The 26,392-nt window shown below is 31.4% G+C and overlaps 1 protein-coding gene across 1 annotated transcript; it reads left to right on the top strand.

The window, feature by feature from the left end:
• The first annotated feature begins 3,386 nt into the window (after positions 1-3,386).
• Positions 3,387-6,226, top strand: LOC145086686 (UDP-glycosyltransferase 75C1-like). The gene is made up of 2 exons (XM_079024517.1): positions 3,387-4,990; positions 5,867-6,226. Exons 1-2 carry the CDS (start codon positions 3,517-3,519, stop codon positions 5,923-5,925), a joined length of 1,533 nt encoding a protein of 510 aa, XP_078880643.1. The 5' UTR covers positions 3,387-3,516; the 3' UTR covers positions 5,926-6,226.
• Positions 6,227-26,392: the final 20,166 nt, after the last annotated feature.

Here is a 26,392-nt window from a genome sequence, read left to right as displayed (position 1 = left end):
CTATACAAATATCAACTTTACTAGCTATTGTGATTGTGTGTGGCTAATTATAAAGATAAGAGTGACCACCTGCAACGTTGATAAACTCTACAAGTATCAACTTTACTAGCCGAAAAGTTCACAAATCCATTTTTATGTATTATGTGTAGACAATATATTGAGTTGTTGATGGGTACCACCGTACCAAGGTCTAAAGCGGAATAAAAGGAAAAGGAGAAGACAGAGATTGCATATTCAAATAGTTAAAGCAATGTACCCTAACACAAAAGGAGGACGTATGCAATTGTGTGAACTAACCTGAGATTCAAGTGCAGATCTAGATCTGGTGAAAATGAGATCGGAGAAGAGACAAGGTAGTTTCGTACAAGATCGGAGATGAGGCAAGAAGGAGGTGGTTTCGGCGATATTCCCGTCGTTTTTCGACGGTGTTCCCGTAGTTTTCCGGCGGCGCTCTCGTGGTACACCGGTGAAGTTCTGATGGTCTTGGTGAAAGATGTAGGAGACGATAGAGTTTAATAGAATGAATAAATAACAAACTTTTTTAATAGATTTTAAAATTTGGAACGTATGGCTGAAATTGTTCTCAATTGTTCTCAAACGAAGGATTATTCTCATTGGAACATATATATATATATATATATATATATATATATATATATATATATATATAGGTTCCGTTGAGATTAAAAATAAAATAGAGATCTCGAGATTCAACCTCAGCCACGTATTTCACATCTGCCGCAATAACCTTCCGGCGTACCAGCACGGCAAGTCTGGAATAATCATAAACGATTACACAATGCCGCCCATTGCTTTATCCTCTGCCACCATCCCCACCACGAGAACCGCCACCGCCACCACCCCTACCACCACCTCTGACACCAGCCGACTCCACCACTGTCACCTCCATTATTTATACCACCGATATCTTTGTCACCACCACCTTTTCTGCCACCAACTGTTGTAATCATATATGATTACTCAGTCTGTGAACAAACATATATGTACAATCATTTATGATTAAACATATATGTATAAACATGCATAATCAGATATGATTATACCTCGCTGCCATATAATCATTTATGATTAGGCATAGTCCGTTGCTGCCGGTACGCTAGAGCGTTAGAGCGGCAAGTAAGAAATACGTGGCTGATGTTCAATCTCAAGATCTCTAATTTTTTTTAATCTCAAGAGAACCGTCCCCTATATATATATATATATATATATATATATATATATATATATATATATATATATATATATATATATATATATATATATATATGACAAAACTTCAAAAATGGTCCCTGTGGTTTTCGAAAATATCAAGTTTAGTCCCTAAGTTCAAAAAGCCTCACGGATCGTCCCTTTGGTTTCAAAACTTTTAACATTTGGTCCTTCCGGCTAACTCCGTTACCATTTAGCCGTTAAGTCAGGGGCAATTTTGTCATTTCACTAGACAGGGACCATTTATGAGGTTTTTAATTACTTTTTTTTTTTAAAATAAATAAATATATAATATTTAATATGCAAGGGGTCCCACCCACCCTCTCTCTCTTTCTCTACACTTAATTCTCAACCCAAAAGAAGATCACGAGTACCAGATTCCCTAAAGCTGAAAGATCCAATGGGGTGTATTTGATTGGATCAAAGAATTTTGTATCTATGGTATGTACAACTTTCACAACTTTTGATTGATCAACGCCACTGTTTACAAAAGAAGATACATGAAATTCAGTAGGAACCCAAACCATATCCATGGAATTACACCACTTTACATGATGGGGGTTCACCTTATCTGTTTCAAATTAAAGCTGCTGTTTGGTGGTGGATAAGGTGTTGTTTGCAACAATGGCGGACTCCAAGCACCAGGCTCACTGTGATAAATTGCAATCGACTCCTCTGGTCTACATTGAGTTCGGTAGAGCTCAGAAGCTAACCTTTTCATCTCTACAAGCAAACCCTCCCAAAATTGAAAATTATCGCTATCCCCGTGTGGAGCGATACTCAATCTGAATTTAATGGTTTTGCTGTAGTGATTGAGCGCTAATATACAAGACCAAGCTTCAGAACAATAACTGCCACCAGCAAAGAATGGAGCCCTCCATAGCAAACAGTGATTAGGAAGATTAGGGCTTGTTGACGAAAGATTTACTAAGGTTTAGAATTGTGCGATTGAACCCAAGAATTCTCAAAATATGCGAAAGAAGCGGCGAGATAGCTGGATTTACGTAGAATTCTCAAAATATGCGAACTGAACAAGAATTCAGTTCGAATTGTGCGATTGAACCCAAGAATCCTCAAAATATGCGAAAGACGCAGATTTACTAAGGTTTAAAATTGACAGATTTACTAAGGCTTATTTATGCTCGAGTTGTTATCACCGAGATGAAGAAGAGAAGGCTTGGACTTTGGTTGGTCAACATGTAAAAGGGTGAAGGCACAGGAGGGTGTTGGGTTTTTTTGTTCCATCGGTTATAGGAGAGAGAGAGAAAGAGAGAGAGAGAGAGAGGGTGGGACCCCTTGCATATTAAATATTATATATTTATTTATTTTTTAAAAAAAAAGTAATTAAAAACCTCATAAATGGTCCCTGTGTAGTGAAATGACAAAATTGCCCCTGACTTAACGACTAAATGGTAACGGAGTTAGCCGGAAGGACCAAATATTAAAAGTTTTGAAACCACAGGGACGATCCATGAGGTTTTTTGAACTTAGGGACTAAACTTGATATTTTCGAAAACCACAAGGACCATTTTTGAATTTATATATATATATATATATATATATATATATATATATATATATATATATATATATATATATAGAGAGAGAGAGAGAGAGAGAGAGAGAGTTTTATTTTATGTTTTGCCTTTTTTATTTATGTTTGGTAGTTTTTATTTATATCTTTAGTATTTAAGTGTCTTGTTTATTATTTATAAAAATTAATTTGTTTAAATTGATTATTTTTAATATAGATTAATTTAAAAGAAAAAAAAAAAAAAAAAAAAAAAAAAAAAAAAAAAAAAAAAGAAAAATCATGACAAAAATGACAAACAATGCTCTCTAAATGAGTTTTGAAGTGATATGGTAAACATGTACTACCAGAAGATGTACTAGAATGTGACAAAAGTTCTGCCATGAACTAAATCAAAAGTGGTACCATGAACTAAATCTAAATCTGTGGCGTGTGGTGGTTGTTTTGATTGATTTGAAATTATTTGTCCGTTTGAAATTTTAAAGTATTTGACGTTTCATACGAAGCTTCGGGTACTCACTGCAAACTCCAAGAAACTGACATCAACCAACTGAAAACATAAAACACCACCTCCACCACCAATCCTGGCATTCTAGCTTTCACTTCTTCGTCACCACAAACGTCATTGTTTCCCCCTCAAGACCCCACACCATCAGCATATAAATCCATCGCAGTTGTCACCATTTAAACACAGTCACAACACCTCACTAAAGCTTCATTCCAATAATCTCCCTCATTGTAAAACGACAAAAGTCATGGTTCAATCTCAACCTCACTTCCTCCTAGTAACTTATCCAGCCCAAGGTCACATCAATCCAGCTCTCCAGTTCGCTAAACGACTCCTCCGATTAGGTGTCAAGGTCACCTTCACCACCTGCCTCTCCGCCTACCGCCGCATGAGCAAAGCTGGCCGGATTCCAGACAGTTTAAGCTTCGCTCCCTTTTCCGATGGCTTTGACGATGGCTACAACTACAAGGACAGTGATGCCTCATTTTACCTGACACAGTTGAGAAACCGAGGAAAACAAAGCTTGAAAGAAACCATTCTTTCTTGCGACAAAGCTGGCACTCCGATCACTTGTTTGGCTTACACCATCCTTCTCCCTTGGGCCGAGGAGGTGGCGCGTGACCTAAACTTGCCATCAGCTCTTCTTTGGATTCAACCAGCATCTGTATTTCGTATCTACTATTATTACTTCAATGGGTACGATAAATTAATTGGTGAAGAGTCAAAAGACCCATCATGGTCCATCGAATTACCAGGGTTGCCATCTCTCAAAAGTCGCGACCTCCCCTCCTTTTGTCTACCTTCGAACACTTACAACTTCGCACTTCCTTTGTTCAAAGAACAGCTAGATATCTTGGATTCAGAAGACAGACCTAAAATAGTAATGAACACCTTCGATGCTTTGGAAGAAGAAGCTTTGAAAGATATCGATGAGAAGCTAAAAATGGTCGCAGTAGGGCCGTTGATTCCGTCAGCTTTCTTGGATGGAAACGACCCATCTGACACATCTTTCGGCGGAGACTTGTTTGAAAAGTCAAAAGACTACATCGAATGGATGAACACAAAGCCTGAGGGATCCATCGTGTACATTTCTTTTGGCACCTTGATAACACTCTCGAAGAAACAGAAGGAAGAAATGGCACAAGCTTTGTTGAAGATCCGACGTCCGTTTTTGTGGGTGATCAGAGATAAAAGCGGCGACATGAACTGGACGAAAGAAGATGAAGAAGAGGAAGACGAAGTAAGTTGTATAAAGGAACTGGAAGAATTAGGTTTGATAGTTCCATGGTGTAGTCAAGTAGAGGTGTTATCTCATCCATCTTTAGGTTGCTTTGTGACGCATTGTGGGTGGAATTCGACGCTGGAGAGTATAGTTTGTGGGGTTCCGGTGGTGGCGTTTCCTCACTGGACAGATCAGTCGACGAATGCGAAGCTGTTAGAAGATGTGTGGGGAACGGGGGTGAGGGTGGCGGCTACCGGAGAAGGAGTGGTTGAAGGGGAGGAGATAAGAAGGTGTATTGAAATGGTGATGGGAGGGGATGATGAAGGATTCACAATGAGAATGAATGCTAAGAAGTGGAAAGATTTGGCAAGAGATGCTATGAAGGAAAGTGGGTCGTCTTTTATGAATCTCAAGGCTTTTGTTAAAGAAGTTGATGGAAGCTCGAAGCGGAATAGAGTGCCGATTTCTAGTGAAGAATCTGAATCCGAATCGAGATCTGGTAATTCTGTTTGATTTCATATAATAAAGTTTAATTTAAATTTCTATGGTTAATGATTGGACAATATTAAGTAGAAATGTAAAATTATTCAAATGATTGGGACAATATTAAGTAGAATTTTTTTGGTCTCTGAATTCTTTGATTAGTGCCCACGGATCAAAAGGTGGGAGATGGTATTTGATTTTTTTGCAAATTGGTCCTTATTAGGTTTAAGAATTTATTTTCCTCATTTTCTTTCCTTTTTCGTTTAAATACCCGAAATTACTCAAAAATAGGGATGAGCATATGACCCGTTGGACTGGACCGGACCGGAAAAAAACCAGGACCGGACCCGGATCGGACCGGATATACATATTAATGGGCCGGTTTTCGGGTTTTGTTTTTACCACTAATCGGGTTTCGGGTTTGGACCGGACCGTACCCGGAATACGGGATTTAACTCGGACCAGACCGGAAATTTTTTTCTCCTTAGAATATATAGATAAGGATATTGAATTATTAGTTAATGTTATATATAACATTATGTATAAAACTTGATGTTTTTATTTTAACATTGTTTATAGATCTTGATCAATCGTTTGTTCTTATCACTTTACAAGAAAGAATGTATCTAGCATGCTATTTTTTGTTCAAACATGCAAATTTTTTTTATAAAAACATGCAATTTTTTTTATAAAAACATGCAGTTTTTTTATAAATAATGCTGTTTTTTGTTGTTTTTTACACAAAAAAGCTGTTAAAATTCAGTTTTTTATTAGCAATGTTGTTTCTTTTTTGTTAAAACATGCATTTTTTTTATAAAAAGTGTAGTTTTTATGCTAAATAGTGTAATTTTTATTTGTTCCAAATGTTAATAAGGTTTGTATTTTTTTGTAGACACCTCATTTGCACGTGATCTAAGTAAACTCCCGCATTGTACCAATTTCAAAGCCTAGTTCGGTCCAAAACCCAAAACCCGGTTTAGTACCGGAGACCGGACCGGACCAAACCCGAACCCGATACATCCAAAAAGGGTCCGGTTTTCAGGTAAGAAAATTCACGATTTTCGGTCTTCGGGTTTTTGGTCTTCGGGCCGGTCTGGTCCGGGTTTGGCCTGTTGCTCATCCCTACTCAAAAGGATATAAAAAATCATTTGTTTCCACTTATTAATTAATTAGAGTGTGTTTGGTTTGCTGGAATAGAATGAAATTGAGGGGAAAATGATTTCAATTCCACCACATTTCATGTTTGGTTCAACTTTGTAGAATTAAATTGGAATCCTAGATGAAAATTTTTTTCCATAAAATAAGGGGAAACACTTTCCTCCAAGAAGATGATGAAATTAATCCATTCTTAATTTGGAAGAAAAGTGGTATTTCAATCTATTATCCTTGTTTTATTTCATAACATAATCGCCACCACCACCACCGCTTACCAATAACACCACATACCACCATTCACCACCACCACTACCTACCATCGCCATCACTGCCACTACCTACAACCGCCACCAACATGAATGTTAACTATATAAATCAAAATTTACTATTTTTATAGTTTATATAATATATAATATATTTTCACATGTAAGTTAGAAATCAAAGTAAAATTAAGCAAAACAGATTAAAAAAAAGCAATTCTGTCATTTTACATGAATTCTAATTTCGTTTTCTGCCAACCAAATAGAATATGAAATTAATTTCAATTCCATTTCTTGCCAACCAAATAGTATATATGAAAGTAGATTAAAATTCCTGACAGATCCTTTTTCCAATTCCAATTCTAATTCCTTTGAAACATTCTGTGAACTAAACAACGTCTTAGATTATAACCTATGGAAACCACAGTTATAAAATTAATTAAAATTTTATAGTAAAAAGTCAAAACTATTAATCAGTTATTTTAAATAAATTATTAATTAAGATATATTTTTTTAGTATACAAAATTATAGTCGTTGATTTAAACAAATACGTAAAATTATATCACCTTATAATCTGTATTAATTTAATTTTATTTTTTATTCTAATGTTATTAATTTAATATAATTAGATGAGAAATTAAATTTTGAAAAGTGACATTATATTAATTAGAAAAAAATTATGATAAAATGACACATGATAATTAAAAAAGAATAAAATTATTATTTTATTAGAATACAAAGTTCGATACAATACATCCTAGTTTAATTTAGTTTCCAAAAATCCATCTTTTCTTTATAGATGAATGGTTAATAATTTATTTCCTACAATAACCATTAAAAAATGACAAAATTGCAAAAATGGTCTCTGTGGTATGCATTTTTTTGGGGTTTTGGTCCAAACCACGAGTTTTTTGGATTCGTTGTCCTTTTGGGCTAGTTTCATTATAAAACTGGTCCCGATAAACTTGAAAAGACGACTTTTCCGTTTTAATTTTTTTTCCATTTACTTAATTATTTTTTTCTTTTATTTAAATATAAATGTTAAATCAAATAAAGAATGGGACCCAGCTGCCCTCCCCCCCCCTCTCTCTCTATAAAAAAAAACCTACTTCTTCTTCTTTTTCTTCTTCTTCTTCTTCTTCTTCTTCCTTACCAGCATCACCATTCTTCAACTTGTGATTTACAAACCCGTCTTCAACACACAAGAAAAAAATTAAGACCTTCGTCCCTCGATTCGACCGATGAAACGAATAAAAGGAAAACGACCAATCTACACGGAATGAGGGGATGGATGGCTTACCAGCGACGCCAGCTGTAGCGGACGGCGGTGGCTAGAGGCTGTCGACAGCAGCAGCAACGAATGACAGCGATTTGCGGTGGCGTGCAGTAGGGGGCTGCTCTGACGGCCTTCTGTCGCTTCGCTTCTGTTTTAATTGGATGGAGACACGAGTGGGGGAGGAGGGGGGAGTCGATGGTGGTTGAAATCAACAGTTGCGGTGGTTGTGGGTGGTTTTCTCGCTGGTGAAGGTGGTGGATGGCAGTTTCCATCCTTCCTTGCAACAGAAATGGTAGTGGTGGTTGACTATCTGGACAAGAGAAGTGGTTAGGGTTGTTGGTTGCCAAATGGTGGCCAATGGTGGGGAAGTGGGTTTTATTTTAGAGAGAGAGAGAGAGAGAGGCAGGTAGGTCCCATTGTTGATTTGATTTAACATCTATATTTAAATAAAAGAAAAAAATAATTAAGTAAATGGAAAAACAAATTAAAAGGGCAAATTCGTCTTTTCAAGTTTATCGGGGACCACAATGGAACTAGCCCAAAAGGACCAAAAATCCAAAAAACTCGTGGTTTGGACGAAAACCCCAAAAAAATACATACCACAGGGACATTTTTGCAATTTTGTCAAAAAAAATTGTCATATAATATTTGGGCTAACTTTCATAAAGTCCAATATACATCATTGATGTTTGGACATCTCATTACCGGTGACAATATGACGTGGTAGATGTGACTTGCAAAATTTTAGATCTTATGTTGTTGGTGACTGTTTATTAAGTTTGTGGAAGGAGTGGCGATGCACTCTTTTATTTTACTATATTTCCATATAAGCATTACATCACATTTTACCATAAAGGGTAAATTACACCATTCGTCCCCCATGCATGTGCCCAAAAGTACGTTTAGTCCCTATTTTTAAAAATTAACTCGGACTGTCCCTGTTTTTGTTTTTTCTTGCACGCTTAGTCCCTATTGACATAAAATGTCTATTTTGCCCTTAATAATTTGTTTGTTAATTTATTTTAATTTATTTATTAGTTTAAATTAATACAAAAAATAAAAAATAAAAATATTATGTCCAAACCCACCCACCCCTCCTTTCCCTTTCCCAGATTCTATCCTTCTCTCTCACCTATTCATCTTCCTTTCGAACTCATATTCCTCTCTAATGATCGGCGCCCCTGAAATACTCCGACGAGATCATGAAACCATCCACCCTCAATGGATGATGTAGAACAAAAGCAACAGTAGAGAGAGAAAGAAGCTGGTGGCGGTTCAAATCTGTGTTTCAGATGGGAGTTTCATATCCAAAAAAGATGGTGGTGTTTAGGGTGGTTTTCAGTAGAAAAATTCTCCCTCCTTCTCCTCTAAACCCACCTATCAGAGGGAGAAAGAAAGTGATGGAAACAAAATCGATGACAGGAAGAAGAAGAGGAAGAGGAGATCAAGGAGATCGGTTTTCCGGGACTGAAATAAAATCCTCTATGTGTTGCCTCCAATCCACCACCGTCTTCCCCCGCGAGCCACTGATGTTGTAATCCATGGATTTGCACTTCGTGGATCTGCACTCCGCCAATATGAACACTAGAGATCGTCTCTTCGAACTCTTCTAGGTGGTGCAGGGGACGTTTTATTTAGAGATGAAGAAAGAGACAAAGTGGTGTAGCGAAGTCTGGTCGGAGGTGGAGGGGACGACGATGTCTGGTTGGAGAAGAACGTTGTCTTCCCCATTTTGATTTTGCCCTAATTATGGTTTGATTGCATAATAATTGTTTTTTTATATATTTTTTGGGTTTTATGGTAGTGATGATTGAGCGATGATATGTGGTGTTCGAAGGGGGTGGGGTGAGCTGAGAGCAAATTTATGGTGGTGGTTGTCTATGTTTCTGGTGGTGGTTGTGCAGGTTTTCGGTGGTTCTGCAGATTTCCGATGAGGGTGGTGGTTTAGTGTTCTTCAAAAAAAGAGAAATAACATGTAAAAGTGTTAGGTGGACCCATAACTTTAATTTAAATAGTTTTTAATAACTAAAAATAATCAAAACTATTAAAAATAAATTAAAAAGAAATTACAAAGGGCATTTTGGTCATTTGAAGTCTCACAAGGGATGAAACATGCAAATTTAAACTAACGAGGGATGAAACATGCACCTTTCTATGATATAAGGGATGGTCCGAGTTAATTTTTGAAAATAGGGACTAAACGTGCTTTTGAGCACATGTACGAGGGACGAATGATGTAATTAACCCTACCATAAAAGTTTGGTTTTTGCCACATCCAAAGAATGGTGTTATATTTATTTGTGTTTTTTGTTTTTTTAAATAAATAAAAACTTTAGTTTTTATTAAAAACATAATATTTTATTAATTAAAAATAAAACCCATTATATTGAATTACTTGAAAAAAAAAAACATAGCATCACATGGAAAAAAAATCCAAAAAACTTGGAAAAAACACTACATATCTTAAACCTACAAAAAAAAAATCTTAAAAAATCAATTGATCCATTTAAATCTTGAGGTTGTGGTATTTCTAACGAGTGTTTTTTGGTTGTTTGGGTTTTTGGAAGAAGACATTTTACAAATATTTTTTGAAGTAAATTTGATAAAAGATGAAGAGAATTGAGAGAGATTTATTAAAAGCATATGATAAATTGCAACGTAACATAATGAAGCATAAGAGAACCTAACAAAAATATTGTCATCAAAGGACATGAAAAGCCATTGTACGCGACTTAAAACTATAACCCTTTTTTTTTTTTAAATCTTTAAGAATATTATTATGTCCCTCAAGTTTTTTGATAATACTATTTTGATACGCAGTTATTGGACTTGGTGGAAAATAATGAGATCAATAAGCCGTTATTGGCACTTCTTGATGAAAACGTAGCAGATGCTCGCAAGGCTATTCACGTAAAAGAAGGAAAATTACAAATATATTTTAGTAACAATGTTCTATGTTCAATAATTGATCAATAATTTAAAAGTAATATTTACTGATACATATGGATGGCTTTTTTGATGATGCGGAAAAAAGCAACAGAATACATAGAAAAGCTTTGTGGGGCTATGCTGAATTCTTTTCGTGTAGAGTTTTCCATTTTGTTTATTTGAAAAGACGCCAATATAATTTGAGAAGAGGCACCTGTATGTTTGGTGCATTTTGCAAGTCTCTCCATCCAAGACATGCAGGAGGATCATTAAACAATGTGCCAGTAATACTTATGGATATCCGTTATGACCAGTAACTATTTCTTGCCCCCATCTTTTCTCATACGAAATTGTTTCTTCTTCGATCTTTAAATGCTACCAACTTTTTTATGTATGAAAACGTGAAGAGAAAGAATACTCCTACTATTTGTTTTTTTTGACATCTCAATTTTAATGTTTTGGTGTAGAAAGCTATGTCATTAGGTGCCCCCAAATCTTTTTAATATCTTTTGTTTTCCTTTGTTTCGTACTATTATTTATGGTTGCTTTCTCATTTAGGTATTAATTATGTGTGTCTGGGTTATATCTGATCTCTATGTGTATATGTTGTCCGTATGTGGTGTCTATGATCTTATTTGTGTGTTGAGATTTGATGTGTGATTCAAGGTAGAATGTAGACACTACTAGAAAACAAAGGCTTTTGCTATATAAAAATAGCTATCGAAAATTTTTGTAGATAATAACCTACACAATACCTAGGATGAGGTCAAGAGTGTTTTACCACACACTCACCCGCCCCAGGTTCGAGTCATGGGGGTTTCACTTGTGCTGGTGTTCAACAAGGGGGAGGTGGGTTTGGGCTTGAATCAATGGAGCGTCAAATATATGGTGGCCAACAAGCCCGATAGACGGTGGAAGGTCCGTCACGGAGATTCGCACTGACCACTAACAACTAACTTGTCGGTTCAAAAAAAAATCCCTACACAATACCTATATAATACATACTGAATGGGAAGCCCTAATTTAGTAACAGAATAGTTACAAAATAGCTATGGAATAGTTACACACGAGAATCCGTAGGTATTCTGTTAGTAGTTAGCTACAAAATTGCTATGGAACTAAATCTGTAGGTATTCCGTAGGTAATTCGCTACAGAATAGTTACAGACTACCGACGAAAGAGAATAACTACAAAATAGCTACGAAATGTATTTGTATTATGATTATTATTATTATTATTATTTCCATTATTATTATTATTATTTGAGTCTTAATTTTTTTTTTTTATCGTTTTGTTTTTACATATTTTAAACACAAACAATTAAAAATAATAATAATTAGTATATCATGTATTTATTTAATGATGTTAATTGTTGCTTAAGAAGAGACATAGATAGTTTTTTGTTTATTATGTATATAGTAATAGGTTCTAATGATGCATACGTTTGTATGTAAGTTTATGTTATTTACAACTCGGTAGAAAACAAAGCAATCAAAGTATAATTAAATTGTGAAAAAGTAAAACGAAATTTGACCGTTGGAAAATAGAAAAAAAAAAAAAAAAAAAAAAGACCATAGGTAATCTGTAGGTAAATACTTACGGAGTGTTAAATGTCGTTTTTTTCGTTTTATTTTTTTCACAACTTAATTATACTTTGATTGCTTTGTTTTTACCGAGTTATACATAACATAACCTTACATACAAAGGTATGCACCATTAGAACCCATTACTCATTTAGAACTTTTTTTTATATAAATCAAAGTTATTTGCTATACACAAATACAAATAAGTACACACATTTACATACACACCATATGTATGTATTATGTTTAGTATATCATATATTTGTTTAATGATGTTAATTGTGGTTTAAGAACAAACATAGATAACTTTTTTGTTTATTATGTATATAGTAATTGGTTCTAATGATGCATATGTATGTATGTAAGTTTATGTTATATATAACTTGGTTAAAACAATGAAGTTGTGAAAAAAATGAAATGAAAAAAACAACATTTAACCATTGGAAAATAGAAAAATAAAAAAAGATTGTAGGTAATATTAGGTAAATACCTAGGGATTACCTACCAATTACCTTTATCTGTAGGTAATCCGTAGGTATTTAACTACAGATTACCTATGGTCTTTTTTTATTTTTTTAATTTTCAAGGGTCAAATGTAGTTTTTTTCGTTTTATTTTTTCTGCAACTTAATTATACTTAGATTGCTTTGCTTTCACCGAGTTATACATTTGTATATAAGTTTATGTTATGTATAACTTGGTGTAAACAAAGCAATTATATTTTCCAAATTAAATGTGATATGTTTTGTATATTTACAAATTTTATTGTAAATATTAAAGGTTAATAAATTTAAATTTAAAGGGCTGTTTGGTAGTATCTGGATTATTCATATCTGGACGATGCAGAGGGTTGGATGATACAGAGGATCTATATAAATCTGTATCTGAATGATAAATTGATGTTTGGTCAGACATCTAAATGGTTGCCTCTTAATGATGAAAATTATCATTTTAACCCTCTAAAGTATTTGTTCCTGTTTGTTTAAACATCTAAATTGAACTATACTGAATTTGTAAATAATTATAACTAAAATACAAAATGTCATAAAAAAATCCAAATTAAACATAATACAAAATCCAAATGATGAAATAAACATTTTAACCCTATGAACTTCGATCTTTCAGCTACATTTTTCCACGAGTTCGCTTTCAAACTATTCCCTTCACGTCCTTAAATTATAATTTGATTTTATTCCTTTAACAACCTTTCTTGTAGATCCAACGTCATGTTGATTTCATGCCTCTAGAAAACGAAATTTTGATTTCATTCCTTTATCAGCCTTTCTGTAGATTCAACATCATGTTGATTTCATGCCTTTGGAACCCTTTTGACCACCCAGCCTCTCAGATTCTCACAACAAGTGCAACCCAAATAAGAATGTCCACATACTCAACAATTTTTTTTCTGTGATCTCCATCAGAACAAGAACATATCAGATTTTAGCAAGAAAATTAACACATATTTTCGATGTTTAAATCACAGATAGAGCAGCAAAAACACAACTCGGTAAGAACACAATGCAAACAAAAAAGATAACATGTTTTAGGGCTTGACAAATTCTGTTTCACACAAATCTAGCAGCAATAACACCGATCAAACTGAATCGGCGCCTCAGAAGGGGCTTGAAAAATCGATCAAAGATGCTTAAAAATCGACTAAAAAGATGCTTAAAAGTCGAAAATAAAGAAACAGAGTAGAAAACTTATCGGTGAAAGGGGAGGCGGCGAGAAAGGAGTCGACGAAGGTGGAGGCGGAGCGATGCTACCGGAGGTCCGATGGGAAGTTGAGATTGGCGCCTGAGAAAGGTTGATTTAAGGAAGATTGATCGATGGGAGAAGATGGGGAAGAAAAAAAGTGGCGGACGCTCCTTTGTTTTATTTAGGGCAAGGGTATCAAGTGGAAAACTTTTCATCCCGATTCCTCCATCTATCTGACCGATCCACACCATTTTCCTTTCATATCTGACCGATTAAGAGGTTAAAAATATCTCAACCAAATGCTCTGAATCTGAACGATCCACAGTCAACCTCTTTATGGGATCATTAATCTGAACGATCCAGAGTCAACCTCTTTATGGGATCATTAAGAGCCCAAACAAACAGCCCCTAAGTAAATACTATATCGATGGGATTATATTCAATTACTCGATTTAAGTTATATTTTATAATGAATCAAAAGGGTAAAATATATCATTTTAAAAAATGGAATATTTATACACTATATTAATTATAATGAAAACAAAAAAACATAGTTGATAATTTTCAAATTATATTTAATTATAATTCATCAATTTGCCAATTTGTTGATACCTACAAAATTCCTACGATTTCCTTATACCTACAGAATTTCTACTCCTCCTAAAACCCAAATTCCCGCTTCACTGATCTTGCAGCTAGCTCATCGATCAAACTTACTCAAACAAAATCCTAGTTTACATCGAGGATTTCCGAACCCTGCTACAACACACATCCGCCAGTGATTCTCAATTGATACCTACATTGGCGACATTTTCAGGTAACCAATTTGACTTCTGCGATTTCCAAACGATCGATCGGCGACCAAGACTGTTGCAGGTTTTCCCTCTAACCATCGTTGTCGCACACCACTGTCAATGCTGCCCCGTACCACCATCGTTGTTGCACCATACCACCACCTTCGCCGCCCCCACCACCATCGGCGATACCCCAGGTATGTATTTCGATTTCAGCCTGCTCACATTTCACAAGACTTCAATTTTTTTAGAAATCTAGTTTGTGTGTGCTGTAAACATATTGTTGCATCAATTCTATGTTAAATAAGTTCTATGGATGAAATTCTATCTTTAATTAAGGTTGCATATCATGAATATTTTAAATGTTGGTTTATTTTCGTGTTTGGTGAATACTTAACAGTAACATATTATTGCATCAACATATTGCAAGGAGTTTTGACCAAAAACATCAATTATTCTAGTCTTGGTCAAAACTCCTTGCAATATGTTGATGCAATAGTATGTTTACTATTTAGTATTGACCAAACACCAAAATAAATCAACATTTAAAATATACATGATATGCAACCTTAATTGAAGATACAATTTCATCCATAGAACTTATTTAACATAGAATTGATGCAACATTATGCTTACAGCACACACAAACTAGATTTCTGAAAATTTGAAGTCTTGTGAAATGTGAGCAAACCGAAATCGAAATACAAACTTGGGGTGTCTTCGATGGTGGTGTGGGGCAGCGACGGTGTATGGTGCAGGGACGGTGGTGGTACAGGGCAGCGTCGGCGGTGGTGTGCAACAATGATGGTTGGAGGGCATACCTGCAACAGTTTGGTCAATGTGGGTCGCCGATCGATCGTTTGGAAAACACATAAGTCAAATTGGTTACCTGAAAATGTCGCCAATGTAGGTATCAGTCGAGAATCACCGGCGGATGTGAGCTACAACAGGGTTCGAAAATCGCCGGTGTAAGCTAGGGTTTTGTTTGGGTAAGTTTGATCGATGAGCTAGCTGCATGATCAGTGAAGTGGGAATTTGGGTTTTAGGAGGCGTAGCAATTCTGTAGATATAAGGAAATCATAGGAATTTTGTAGGTATTAACAAATTGGAAAATTGATGATTTATAATTAAATATAATTTGAAAATTATCAGCTATGTTTTTTTTTCAATATAGTGTATAAATATTCTATTTTTTTAAATGATATATTTTACCCTTTTGATTCATTATAAGATATAACTTAAATCGAGTAATTGAATATAATCCTATCGATATAGTATTTACTTAAATTTAAATTTATTAAACTTTAATATTTACAATAAAATGTGTAAATATATAAAACAAATAACATTTAATTTGGATAATATAATTGCGTTGTTTACATCAAGTTATACATAACATAAACTTACATACAAACGTATAACTCGGTGAAAACAAAGCATTCAAAGTATAATTAATTTGCGAAAAAAAAACAACGTTTGACCCTTGAAAAATAGAAAAAAAATACGTAGGTAATCTGTAGGTAATACCTATGGATTACCTACAGATAAAAATAATCTGTAGGTATTAACTACAGATTACCTACGGTCTTTTTTTATTTTTCTATTTTCCAATGGTCAAATGTCGTTTTTTTCATTTCATTTTTTTAAACCGTCATTATATTTTTATTTCTTTGTTTTCACAAAGTTGTACATAACATAAACTTACATACAAACGTATCCATCACTAGAACTCATTACTGTATAAATAAGAAACAAAAAGCTATCTAAAATTGTTCTTAAGCCACAATTAACATCATTAAACAAATACATGATATTTTAAGCATAATACATACATATGGTGTGTATCTAAATGTGTGTACTTATTTGTATTTGTGTATAGAAAATAACTTTGATTTATATAAAAAAAAGTTTTAAATGAGTAATGGGTTCTAATGGTGCACACGTTTATATGTAAGTTTATGTTGTGTATAACTCGGTGAAAACAAAGCAATCAAAGTATAATTAAGTTGTGATCAAAATAAAATGAAAAAACGACATTTGACCCGTGAAAAATAGAAAAAAAAAGATCGTAGGTAATCTGTAGGTAAATACCTACGGATTACCAACAGACTGTAGGTATTTGCCTACATATTACCTACGGTTTTTTTTTATATTTCTATTTTCCAAGGGTCAAATGTCATTTTTTACGTTTTATTTTTTTCACAACTTAATTATACTTTGATTGTTTTGTTTTCACCGAGTCGTACATAATATAAACTTACATACAAATGTATGCATCATTAGAACCCATTACTATATACATAATAAACAAAAAGTTATCTATGCTTGTTCTTAAGCCATAATGAACATCATTAAACATATACATGATAACTAAATATAATACATACATATGATGTGTATGTAAATGTGTGTACTTATTTGTATTTGTGTGTAGAAAATAACTTTGATTTATATAAAAATAAGTTCTAAATGAGTAATGGGTTCTAATTGTGCATATGTTTGGATGTATGTTTATGTTATGTATAACTCGGTTAAAACAAAGCAATCAAAGTATAAGTAAATTGCGAAAAAAATAAAACGAAAAAACGACATTTGACCCCTGAAAAATAGAAAAATAAAAAAAGACCGTAGGTAATCTGTAGGTAAATACCTACAGATTACCTATAGATAAACGTAATCTGTAGGTATCTACCTACAGATTACATACGGTCTTTTTTTATTTTTCTATTTTCCAAGGGTCAAATGTCGTTTTATTTCATTTTATTTTTTTCACAACTTAATTATACTTTGATTGTTTTGTTTTCATCGAGTTATACATAACATAAATTAACATACAAACGTATGCATCATTAGAACCCATTACTATATACATAATAAACAAAAAGTTATCTATGTTTGTTCTTAAGCCACAATTAACATGGTTCAACAAATACATAATATACTAAACATAATACATACATATTGTGTGTACTTAAATGTCTGTACTTATTTGTATTTGTGTATAGAAAATAACTTTGATTTATATAAAAAAAAGTTCTAAATGAGTAATTGGTTCTAATGGTGCATACGTTTGTATGTAAGTTTACGTTATGTATAACTCGTTGAAAACAAAGCAATCAAAGTATGATTAAGTTGTGAAAAAAATAAAACGAAAAAACGACATTTCACCCTTGAAAAATAGAAAAATAAAGAAGACCGCAGGTAATCTATAGGTAAATACCTACGAATTACCTACAGATAAAGGTAATCTGTAGGTATTTACCTACAGATTTCCATCGGTCTTTTTTTATTTTTCTATTTTCTAAGGGTTAAAATTCATATTTTCGTTTTGTTTTTTTACAACTTAATTATACTTTGATTGCTTTGTTTTCACCAAGTTGTACATAACATAAACTTACATTCAAACGTATGCATCATTAGAACCCATTACTATATACATAATAAACAAAAAACTATATATGTTTGTTCTTAAGCCATAATTAGCATCATTAAACAAATACATTATATACTAAACATAATACATACATATGGTGTGTATGTAAATGTGTGTACTTATTTGTATTTGTGTATAGAAAATAACTTTGATTTATATAAAAAAAAGTTCTAAATGAGTAATGGGTTCTAATGGTGCATACATTTGTATGTAACTTTATGTTATATATAAATCGGTGAAAACAAAGCAATCAAAGTATAATTAATTTGTGAATAAAATAAAATGAAAAACAACGTTTGACCCTTGGATACGTTTACTGAAACGTATCCAAGAAAGTTCTAAATGAGTAATGGGTTCTAGAGTGCGATGACTACATTAACTTTCTTGGATACATTTCGAGAAACGATGCAAAATATAGTATGTCCATCAAACTACACAAGTTCATGTTTTTGTCTCATGATTTCACTAGGGAAGCCAAAAATATATTGTAACATTTTGGTTTAACTAAATCTTAGAACTCTCATCAAATTATCCCACATAACACTAACAAACTTTATCTCTAACGATTATATATATATATATATATATATATATATATATATATATATATATATATATATATATATATATATAACTTAATAAGCATTTAGCATGTTTTTGCTGAAGTTTAAGAGGTATAACTTTTAAAGCATCATTTACAACAACTTTTTGCATTCTACAGAAATCATATCTTATCGGGTAAGCATTTAGAAAAAGTCAACAAAGCTTTATCGCCCCTATTATCAAGGTGTTATTGTTTTGAGTTTTGACCTGGCTCCCTCTTATCTCAAAATTTCCTCATATCTCGGCAGTTCCGTTTATTGTTCATATATACATACAGACACATTCAAATAGAAGCTCCCGTCACTCTCTCATCATATTGATCTGGAATTGGTTTCTCTAGAAACCCTAACCATCGACTTCTTCCACCGGTGATTGGATCCTCTTGAAAAAGGAAAAAAACGGCCTTTGGCCTCCTACTACGTTGTCGTTTGCTACTCCCCCTAAACCACCACTACTGTTCACCACTACATACATACACAACCATATGCTCGATTATCTCTCTACACCCCAATCATCTATTTGTTGTCTAATCCACTTAATCAAGATTTTGTAGGTCATAATTTAGCTTCAAAATCGCACACACGCAACCAGAATATAGGAGTTAAAAGGGTGAATGATTGAGCAGATGGATCCGTGTTTTCTACTTTCGATCCAATCGTCTCTCCAGGAAGAGTGGACGTTTTTTTAAATCAAAACGTATCATATCGTGATTTCGGTAGAAACATAGACAAAATCATCTGCTTGGACCACTTCACTAGCTGGGCAACATGCTCCCAAGAAGGCGTACATCATCTCTTCAATTTGATTCTTGAATCTGAACTTTCATGATTTTAGGATAGATGTATTTTATTATTTTTATTTTGAAATTTATTGATATTCATCTATTTATCCCACTGTGGATTTGATGGTATTTGTTTGAAGGGTGCTTTTAAAAAGATATTTTGTTGGTATATCTATTCTTCAAGGAGGAAGCAATGGTCATACTTTTTTGCTTAGGCTAAAGCCTAAAGGGTGTGGTGGATTTTGAAACTTGAGTTCTTTTAAGGAAAACTATCAACAACTAAAATTTCCCCTGGTTTGTGTTCTTCCCTTATTTAGATATATGAATCTTTTTTAAATTTAGTCTTTATCTTTTGTTTGTAATGATTTGTTTAATTTATCTACATTGGTTGAATATATTTGTTATTTTCTGTTTCATTTTTTCAATGTAGGTCTGCAGCTATATAGTTCTATCCATATGCCTACAAGGTGTTTGTAAAAGCTCCTAAATGAAGTCAAGAATATAATACTTGATAAGTTTCTCATTAACAAAAATAAATCTATGTATGCCTCTGAATTCCTAATTTAATAACCCGTTGTTATTGTTGCTTGATCCCTTCATCTAATCGTTTGGGGGTGTTGGTGACAGGTTCTCTACTTGAAGATTGTACATTAAAGGTAATTTTTCCAAAAGTTCCATTTATAAAGTAAATGATGTGAAATTTTTCCAAAGTTATCACTTATGATGTCAATACTCTTTGAATTGCAGGGGTGATATCTTCTTTACTCCATGTCTCCCTCTGTTTCCATGGCTCCAAACACGATAACATTGACCTTCCTAATTAGGTTTTCTAAAATTGCGGAATCTGAACCGGACACCTTCTTTGCTGACTGCTCAGGGAATGTAATAAAGACTATTTGTCATTTGGGGTTGACGACCTTCTTGATTTTAATGGCAAAACCGTCATGAATGTCTACCAAGGGTTCATTGAGAGCTTCAAGACATGCTTTTCTCCATTCATGGATTCCACAATCACAGTAAGGAGTTAAACAAGTTCCCTTCTTTTTCAACCTCAAACATCAATATTTATGAATTTGTACCTTCTTTTTGTCGATGGCAATCTAAAAGGGTTACTGATTGATTAATTTTGAAGGGTATATAACAATTGGCGTGGGCCCATCACATCAAGATCAAGATTAATTTTGCAGGGTATATAACAATTGATTATTAAATCTTGATATAAAACTAACAATATATAGTTTTATTATAGAAATTGAAACTTCTAGCTTCTGATATCCCGCTCTTGGCGATATAATCAAGAAAGGTATGATCACTAATTTTCTCCCTTGGTCCCTTTTTCCTATTAAATACACTAACAAAGTAATTTTATCTCTGCCATCTTGACCTTCATGTCTTCACCAAAATCATGGCAGTTGGTCCAAACAGAATTATCTACATATACAAGTTTTTTATATGATTTTTGTTTGTATGTTATCGATTTTTGGTTCAATCGCAAATTTTTTTACTCTTTGCAATATCCCATGTGTATGTGTTTTTTAATTTGAGAAATATTAAGGTCTAATGATTTTTTTTATTTTCCAATATTAAGGTATGTAATATGGCATTCTACTTTGCATCGGACCTAAAGTGGTGTAAAAGGGTATTTGGGATTTTGAAAAAATGTTACTTTATACTACAATGGGAAGTTAATCTCTTATAATTTGACTTGTAGGTTATCGATCGAAGGAGTTTGGAGGTCTTGGTTCACAAAAAAGAAAAAAATAAGAGCCTAATCTCATCTATTAGTCTAGAACCGGATATTTTAAATCGGTTTTGCTGCTTCAGTTTGATTAGAAGTCATTGGTTAAACCGGATCACCAAGTAAGAAATGATATGAAGCTATCTTTTATGATTTTTATAATCTTACAAATTTCAAACATGTTTTTCAAAAAAAGTGTGAAAATTTCATATTATATATAGTTAAACTCCAACAACTTGGTTTTGTATTCTTTATAGCCTCACAATTTGAGTCATAAATGCATGAAAAGATCTCGACAACAGAAACTTTAGTGACTATAGACAATATGAGAGCACTCAATTCTAACATGGAGAGAATGTTGGAGAAGAGTATTCCAGGAGTGGACTTGGAGAGCAAAAAAGTTTGACTGTGTCGATATAGAAGGTTGGGTTCAAAATAGCCTGTTCATGATCATTTCCCTAGGTGTTCTGATTGTTTCCTTAAGCTCACGGTTGGGAGGACTCAATGTTAAGAGAAATATATGTATGATCTTATTTAAATTTCCACATGTAATAAATATATCAAATATATATATATATATATATATATATATATATATATATATATATATATATATATATATATATATAAAAGTAAAATGTAAAATGACACATAACGTAATGGGGGTGGGGGTATAACAAAAATTACTTTCATATTTAATCAAAGTACATTCGTTTGATTTGTTTTCTTTACTTTTGTTAAAAAAAAATTAAAAAATAAACTTTATTAATATAACACACCAAGAGTCCCTAATTTTTTACAACTTGGATACTACCACTTCCTTTAGTCAATGTGCCATCAAAAAATTATATGTGGCTTTAAAATATCTTACGTGGCAATGTACTAAGAGTGTTACTACTTAAAAGCTAATAGTCATTTTTTATTTGTTTAATTGAACATAACATATTTTCTCGGCCCACTAATAATGCCTTCTTTTGATGTATAAAAATATCTTAAAAAAATTTGAAATGCTTATCAAATTATATAGTTTAGTTATCATTTATTAGAAGTATAGTGTTTTCCCTTAGAGATATTTCTTTTATAAGCTTTTATGCATTATATTTTTTAATTTTTATTCTAAATTATATTTACTATATTTATATTATAATCTTCTAGCATCTTTTTTATAAATAAATCTACTAAAGATTATTTATAATAATTAAATCTACAATTCATATTTCTAAATAAATAAAAAAAACATATAACCAAATATTACAATTTACAACATTATACAATAATAATTTAAAGATTGTTAATTGAAAATTTATTAATGATTACTGTGAATTCAAATATACACTTTCCTTTATGTTCAATGAAGTGAGTTTAATACGTCATTTGCACAAAAAATTTACCGAAAGAAATTAATATCCAAAAAGATCCATTCGTCGAAAATAACAAACCCTCTCACGAAATAATCGTCTGTAAAAACGAATTTCTAAAAAACAATTCACACCCGTCGCTTGGCACGGGTAAACGGCTAGTATATATATATATATATATATATATATATATATATATATATATATATATATATATATATATATATATCATTATCTTACATACTTATAAAGTTTGCATTTTCCCTTGATTGTCATGCATTTGAAACCCCCCATAATAATTTGCTAAAACCTCATGCATTTGAAACCTCCAAACCTTTTCACTTTCTTAATAATTAATCACACATAATCAATGGTAATTCATATGAGATAATAATTTGCTAAAACTTCATGCATTTGTATCGTATTAGAACATGTTTGAGTTTTTGGGTTTTAGAATTTAGTTAATGGGTAATCCGTTTGATACGTTGGATTTGAAGCTATCTTATTCGAATTACCCAAAACAACAGATAAATTAATAATATATGCTCATGCATGTTTTGTACAAGCCTTAATCAAAATACAATATATCATAATCATACAATTAAGTGTCTTTTATTCCATTTTTGGCTTTATAACAAAAGTTTGTTTACGTGGCGTAGAAAGAAAACTTGAAGATGAATATTTAGGTTGGATGTTTATATAAGATTTGTTTTAAATATAAAATATAGATATAAATACACAAATGTGTGTCAAATACAGCCCATCACAAATTTAATGTGATAAACTACAATATAACTCAAAGTGGTTTTCCAAATATAATAGTTATACTATAATATAATATATTAGAAGAATACCATATAGTAGATGAATCCAACATGTTGTGCAGAAATTTAGTTGCATAGATAATATATTATAATTATATTTCATTTCAAATATGTTAAGTTCATTTGGTTATAACATTGTTGTATTAGACACTATAGTCTCATATATTTTGAATGACTCTTACAAAAACAATGTCTGTAATTTGAATATAATGTAATATCTTATGATGTTTATTGAATGATATTATCTTCGATTGAGCACTTTTTAATTGGAATCAACTTTATTATAGTTAAAAATTTTGGCTCTATTTTTTCTTTTCATTAGTTCTAGAATATGATTTTTTATATTAACTTAAAATATGTCACTATCTTAAAATAGATTGAGAATGAGATTTTTTATATTTACTTAAAATATGACACTATTTTCTATTCAATAGTAAAACTAACAAAAGTCGTTAAATATGTATTTTTATGAGGATCAACATAAATAGACGACCACAAATGAGAATCCATATCTAAAAATGTGTACATAAAAATTACATTTAAAATTTTAAACTAATAGTAAAAAAATTTCATTATTTATTATGATAAAAAATCTGTAAATCAAAAAATATGCATGCTATTTAATCGCATACAAGTTTTATGGATGGCTTATTCACAATACATTAAACCATATATAACCATATTAAACTACATAATTATCCCACTGCGCAACGCGCGGGCATTCGCCTAGTCATTATATACTTATAAAGCTTGCATTTTTTCTTGAACCACATTCATTTGAAACTCCCATGCATTTTTTCCTTTCACCACATTCATTTGAAACTCCCATGACTTTTCAATTTCTTTCTAATAATTATTATAAGTTGGTTAATAAGGTTAAATAAATATAAAATCTAAAGTGTACTCATGTATAAACTAAATTTCAATATTAAAAAAATATATTTTCTTTTACTTATAAAGTTTGCTTTTAACTTTTAACATATTATACTTAATTTAATAGGTCTAATATGTTGTATCTAAACCATTATCATTTTAAACCTACAATTTTTGATCAATTTGTATAAAATACATAAATTGTTAATTTAAATATAGCATTATAGAATCAACTTAAATATAAAATTTAGTTAAACTTAAACAACCCAAAGAATATTTTGTAAATAGTTAAAAGTGATAAATTGTAGTGTCTTTCTAATAATGATTATAAATTGGTTAATAAGGTTAAATAAGTATCAAACCTAAAGTGTAATAAAAAATAAACTAAATTTTAATATTAAAATAATATTTTTACTTCTACTTATAAAGTTATGTCTTTAAATTTTAACATATTATACTTAATTTATTAGATTTAATATGTTATTGTATGTAAACCATTATCAGTTTAAAGCTACAATTTTTGAACTGTATGGACAAAATACTTAAATTGTTAATTTAAATATAACATTACACAATCAACTTCGATCTAAATTTCAGTTCCACTTAAAAAATCCCAAAGAATATTTTGTGAATAGTGAAAAGTGATAAATTGTAGTGGTAAATGCAAAAACTAAATGGTAATATCAATTTAACTAAAATATTTTCTAAAGATATTTTTATAAACGTTAAAAATTTTGAAATAAGTAGCTTAAAATAACTTACAATAACAATAGTTAAAAATAACTCTATATAAATGATAATATTGTTACCTTTAAAATCAAAAAAAAAATTGTTTGATGTTTTAAATAATTACACTAATAGAAATTAAAACGTTAAACAAATAAATTTTAAAAATGAATTAACAATAACAACAACTATAAATAATATTAAACCATATATTATATTTAATTTCATGAGTAGCCCGCAGGTAGAGGTCATTAATAAGATTGAGATTATGCAGTTTTAATACATGTATATATTATCATATAATTCAAAATAATCAATATACTATATCAACTTAGTATAAGAATTATTATATCAAATTTAACAACGACATTATTGTTATATTTAAAAAAACATATATATTTATAAAGATTTCAACTATATAGATGCTTCTGCGCAACGCGCGGGCATTCACCTAGTATACTTATAAAAGAAGCATTTTTTCAAACACCACATTCATTTGAAACCCCCATATATTTTTTCTTTCACCACATTCATTTGAAACTCCCATGACTTTTCAATTTCTTTCTAATAATAATTATAATTAGGTTAATTAGGTTAAATAAATATCAAGCCTAAAGTCTAATCATATATAAACTAAATTTTAATATTAAAATAATATCTTTACTTCTACTTATAAAGTTATGTTTTTAACTTTTAACATATTATATTTAATTTATTAGTTTTAATATATTGTTGAATGTAAACCATTATCATTTTAAAGATATAATTTTGGAACAATTTGTATAAAAATAAATTATTAATTTAAATATAACATTACTGAATCAGCTTAAATATCAGTTTTAGTTTAACTTAAGCAACCCAAAGAATATTTTGTACATACTTAAAAGTGATAAATTATAATGTCTTTCTAATAATGATTATAAGTTGATTAATAATGTTAAATAAATATCAAACCTAAAGTGTTATCATTAATAAACTAAATTTCAGTTTTAAAATAATATCTATACTTCTACTTATAAACTTATGTCTTTAACTTTTAACATAATATACTTAATTTATTAGATTTAAAATGTTGTTGTATGCAAAACATTATCAGTTTAAAGCTACAACTTTTGAACAGTTTTGAAAAAATACTTAAATTATTAATTTAAATATACCATTACAGTGTCAACTTAAATATAAATTTTAGTTCCACTTCAAAAACCAAAGAATATTTTGTAAATAGTTAAAAGTGATAAATTGTAGTGATTAATGCAAAAACTAAATTCTAATATTAATTTAACTAAAATATTTCTTAAAGATATTTTTATATTCATTAAAAGTTTTCAAATAAGTAGTTTAAAATAACTTACAATAACAATAGTTATAAATACCTCTATATAAATGAT

Source organism: Lactuca serriola, chromosome 2 (assembly GCF_051521515.1).
Source record: "Lactuca serriola cultivar US96UC23 chromosome 2, Lser_US96UC23_V15, whole genome shotgun sequence".
Classification (NCBI taxonomy): Eukaryota; Viridiplantae; Streptophyta; class Magnoliopsida; order Asterales; family Asteraceae; genus Lactuca; species Lactuca serriola.
The sequence above is the reverse complement of the archived record's forward strand: the minus strand, read 5'-3'. Positions and strand labels throughout refer to the sequence as shown.

Bases quoted from the DNA above. Each gene is read 5' to 3' on its own strand.
- LOC145086686 (XM_079024517.1), top strand. From the start codon at position 3,517: ATGGTTCAATCTCAACCTCACTTCCTCCTAGTAACTTATCCAGCCCAA. The intron at 4,991-5,866 runs GTAATTCTGTTT...ATTTTTTTGTAG, and splicing joins TGAATCCGAATCGAGATCTG to ACACCTCATTTGCACGTGAT.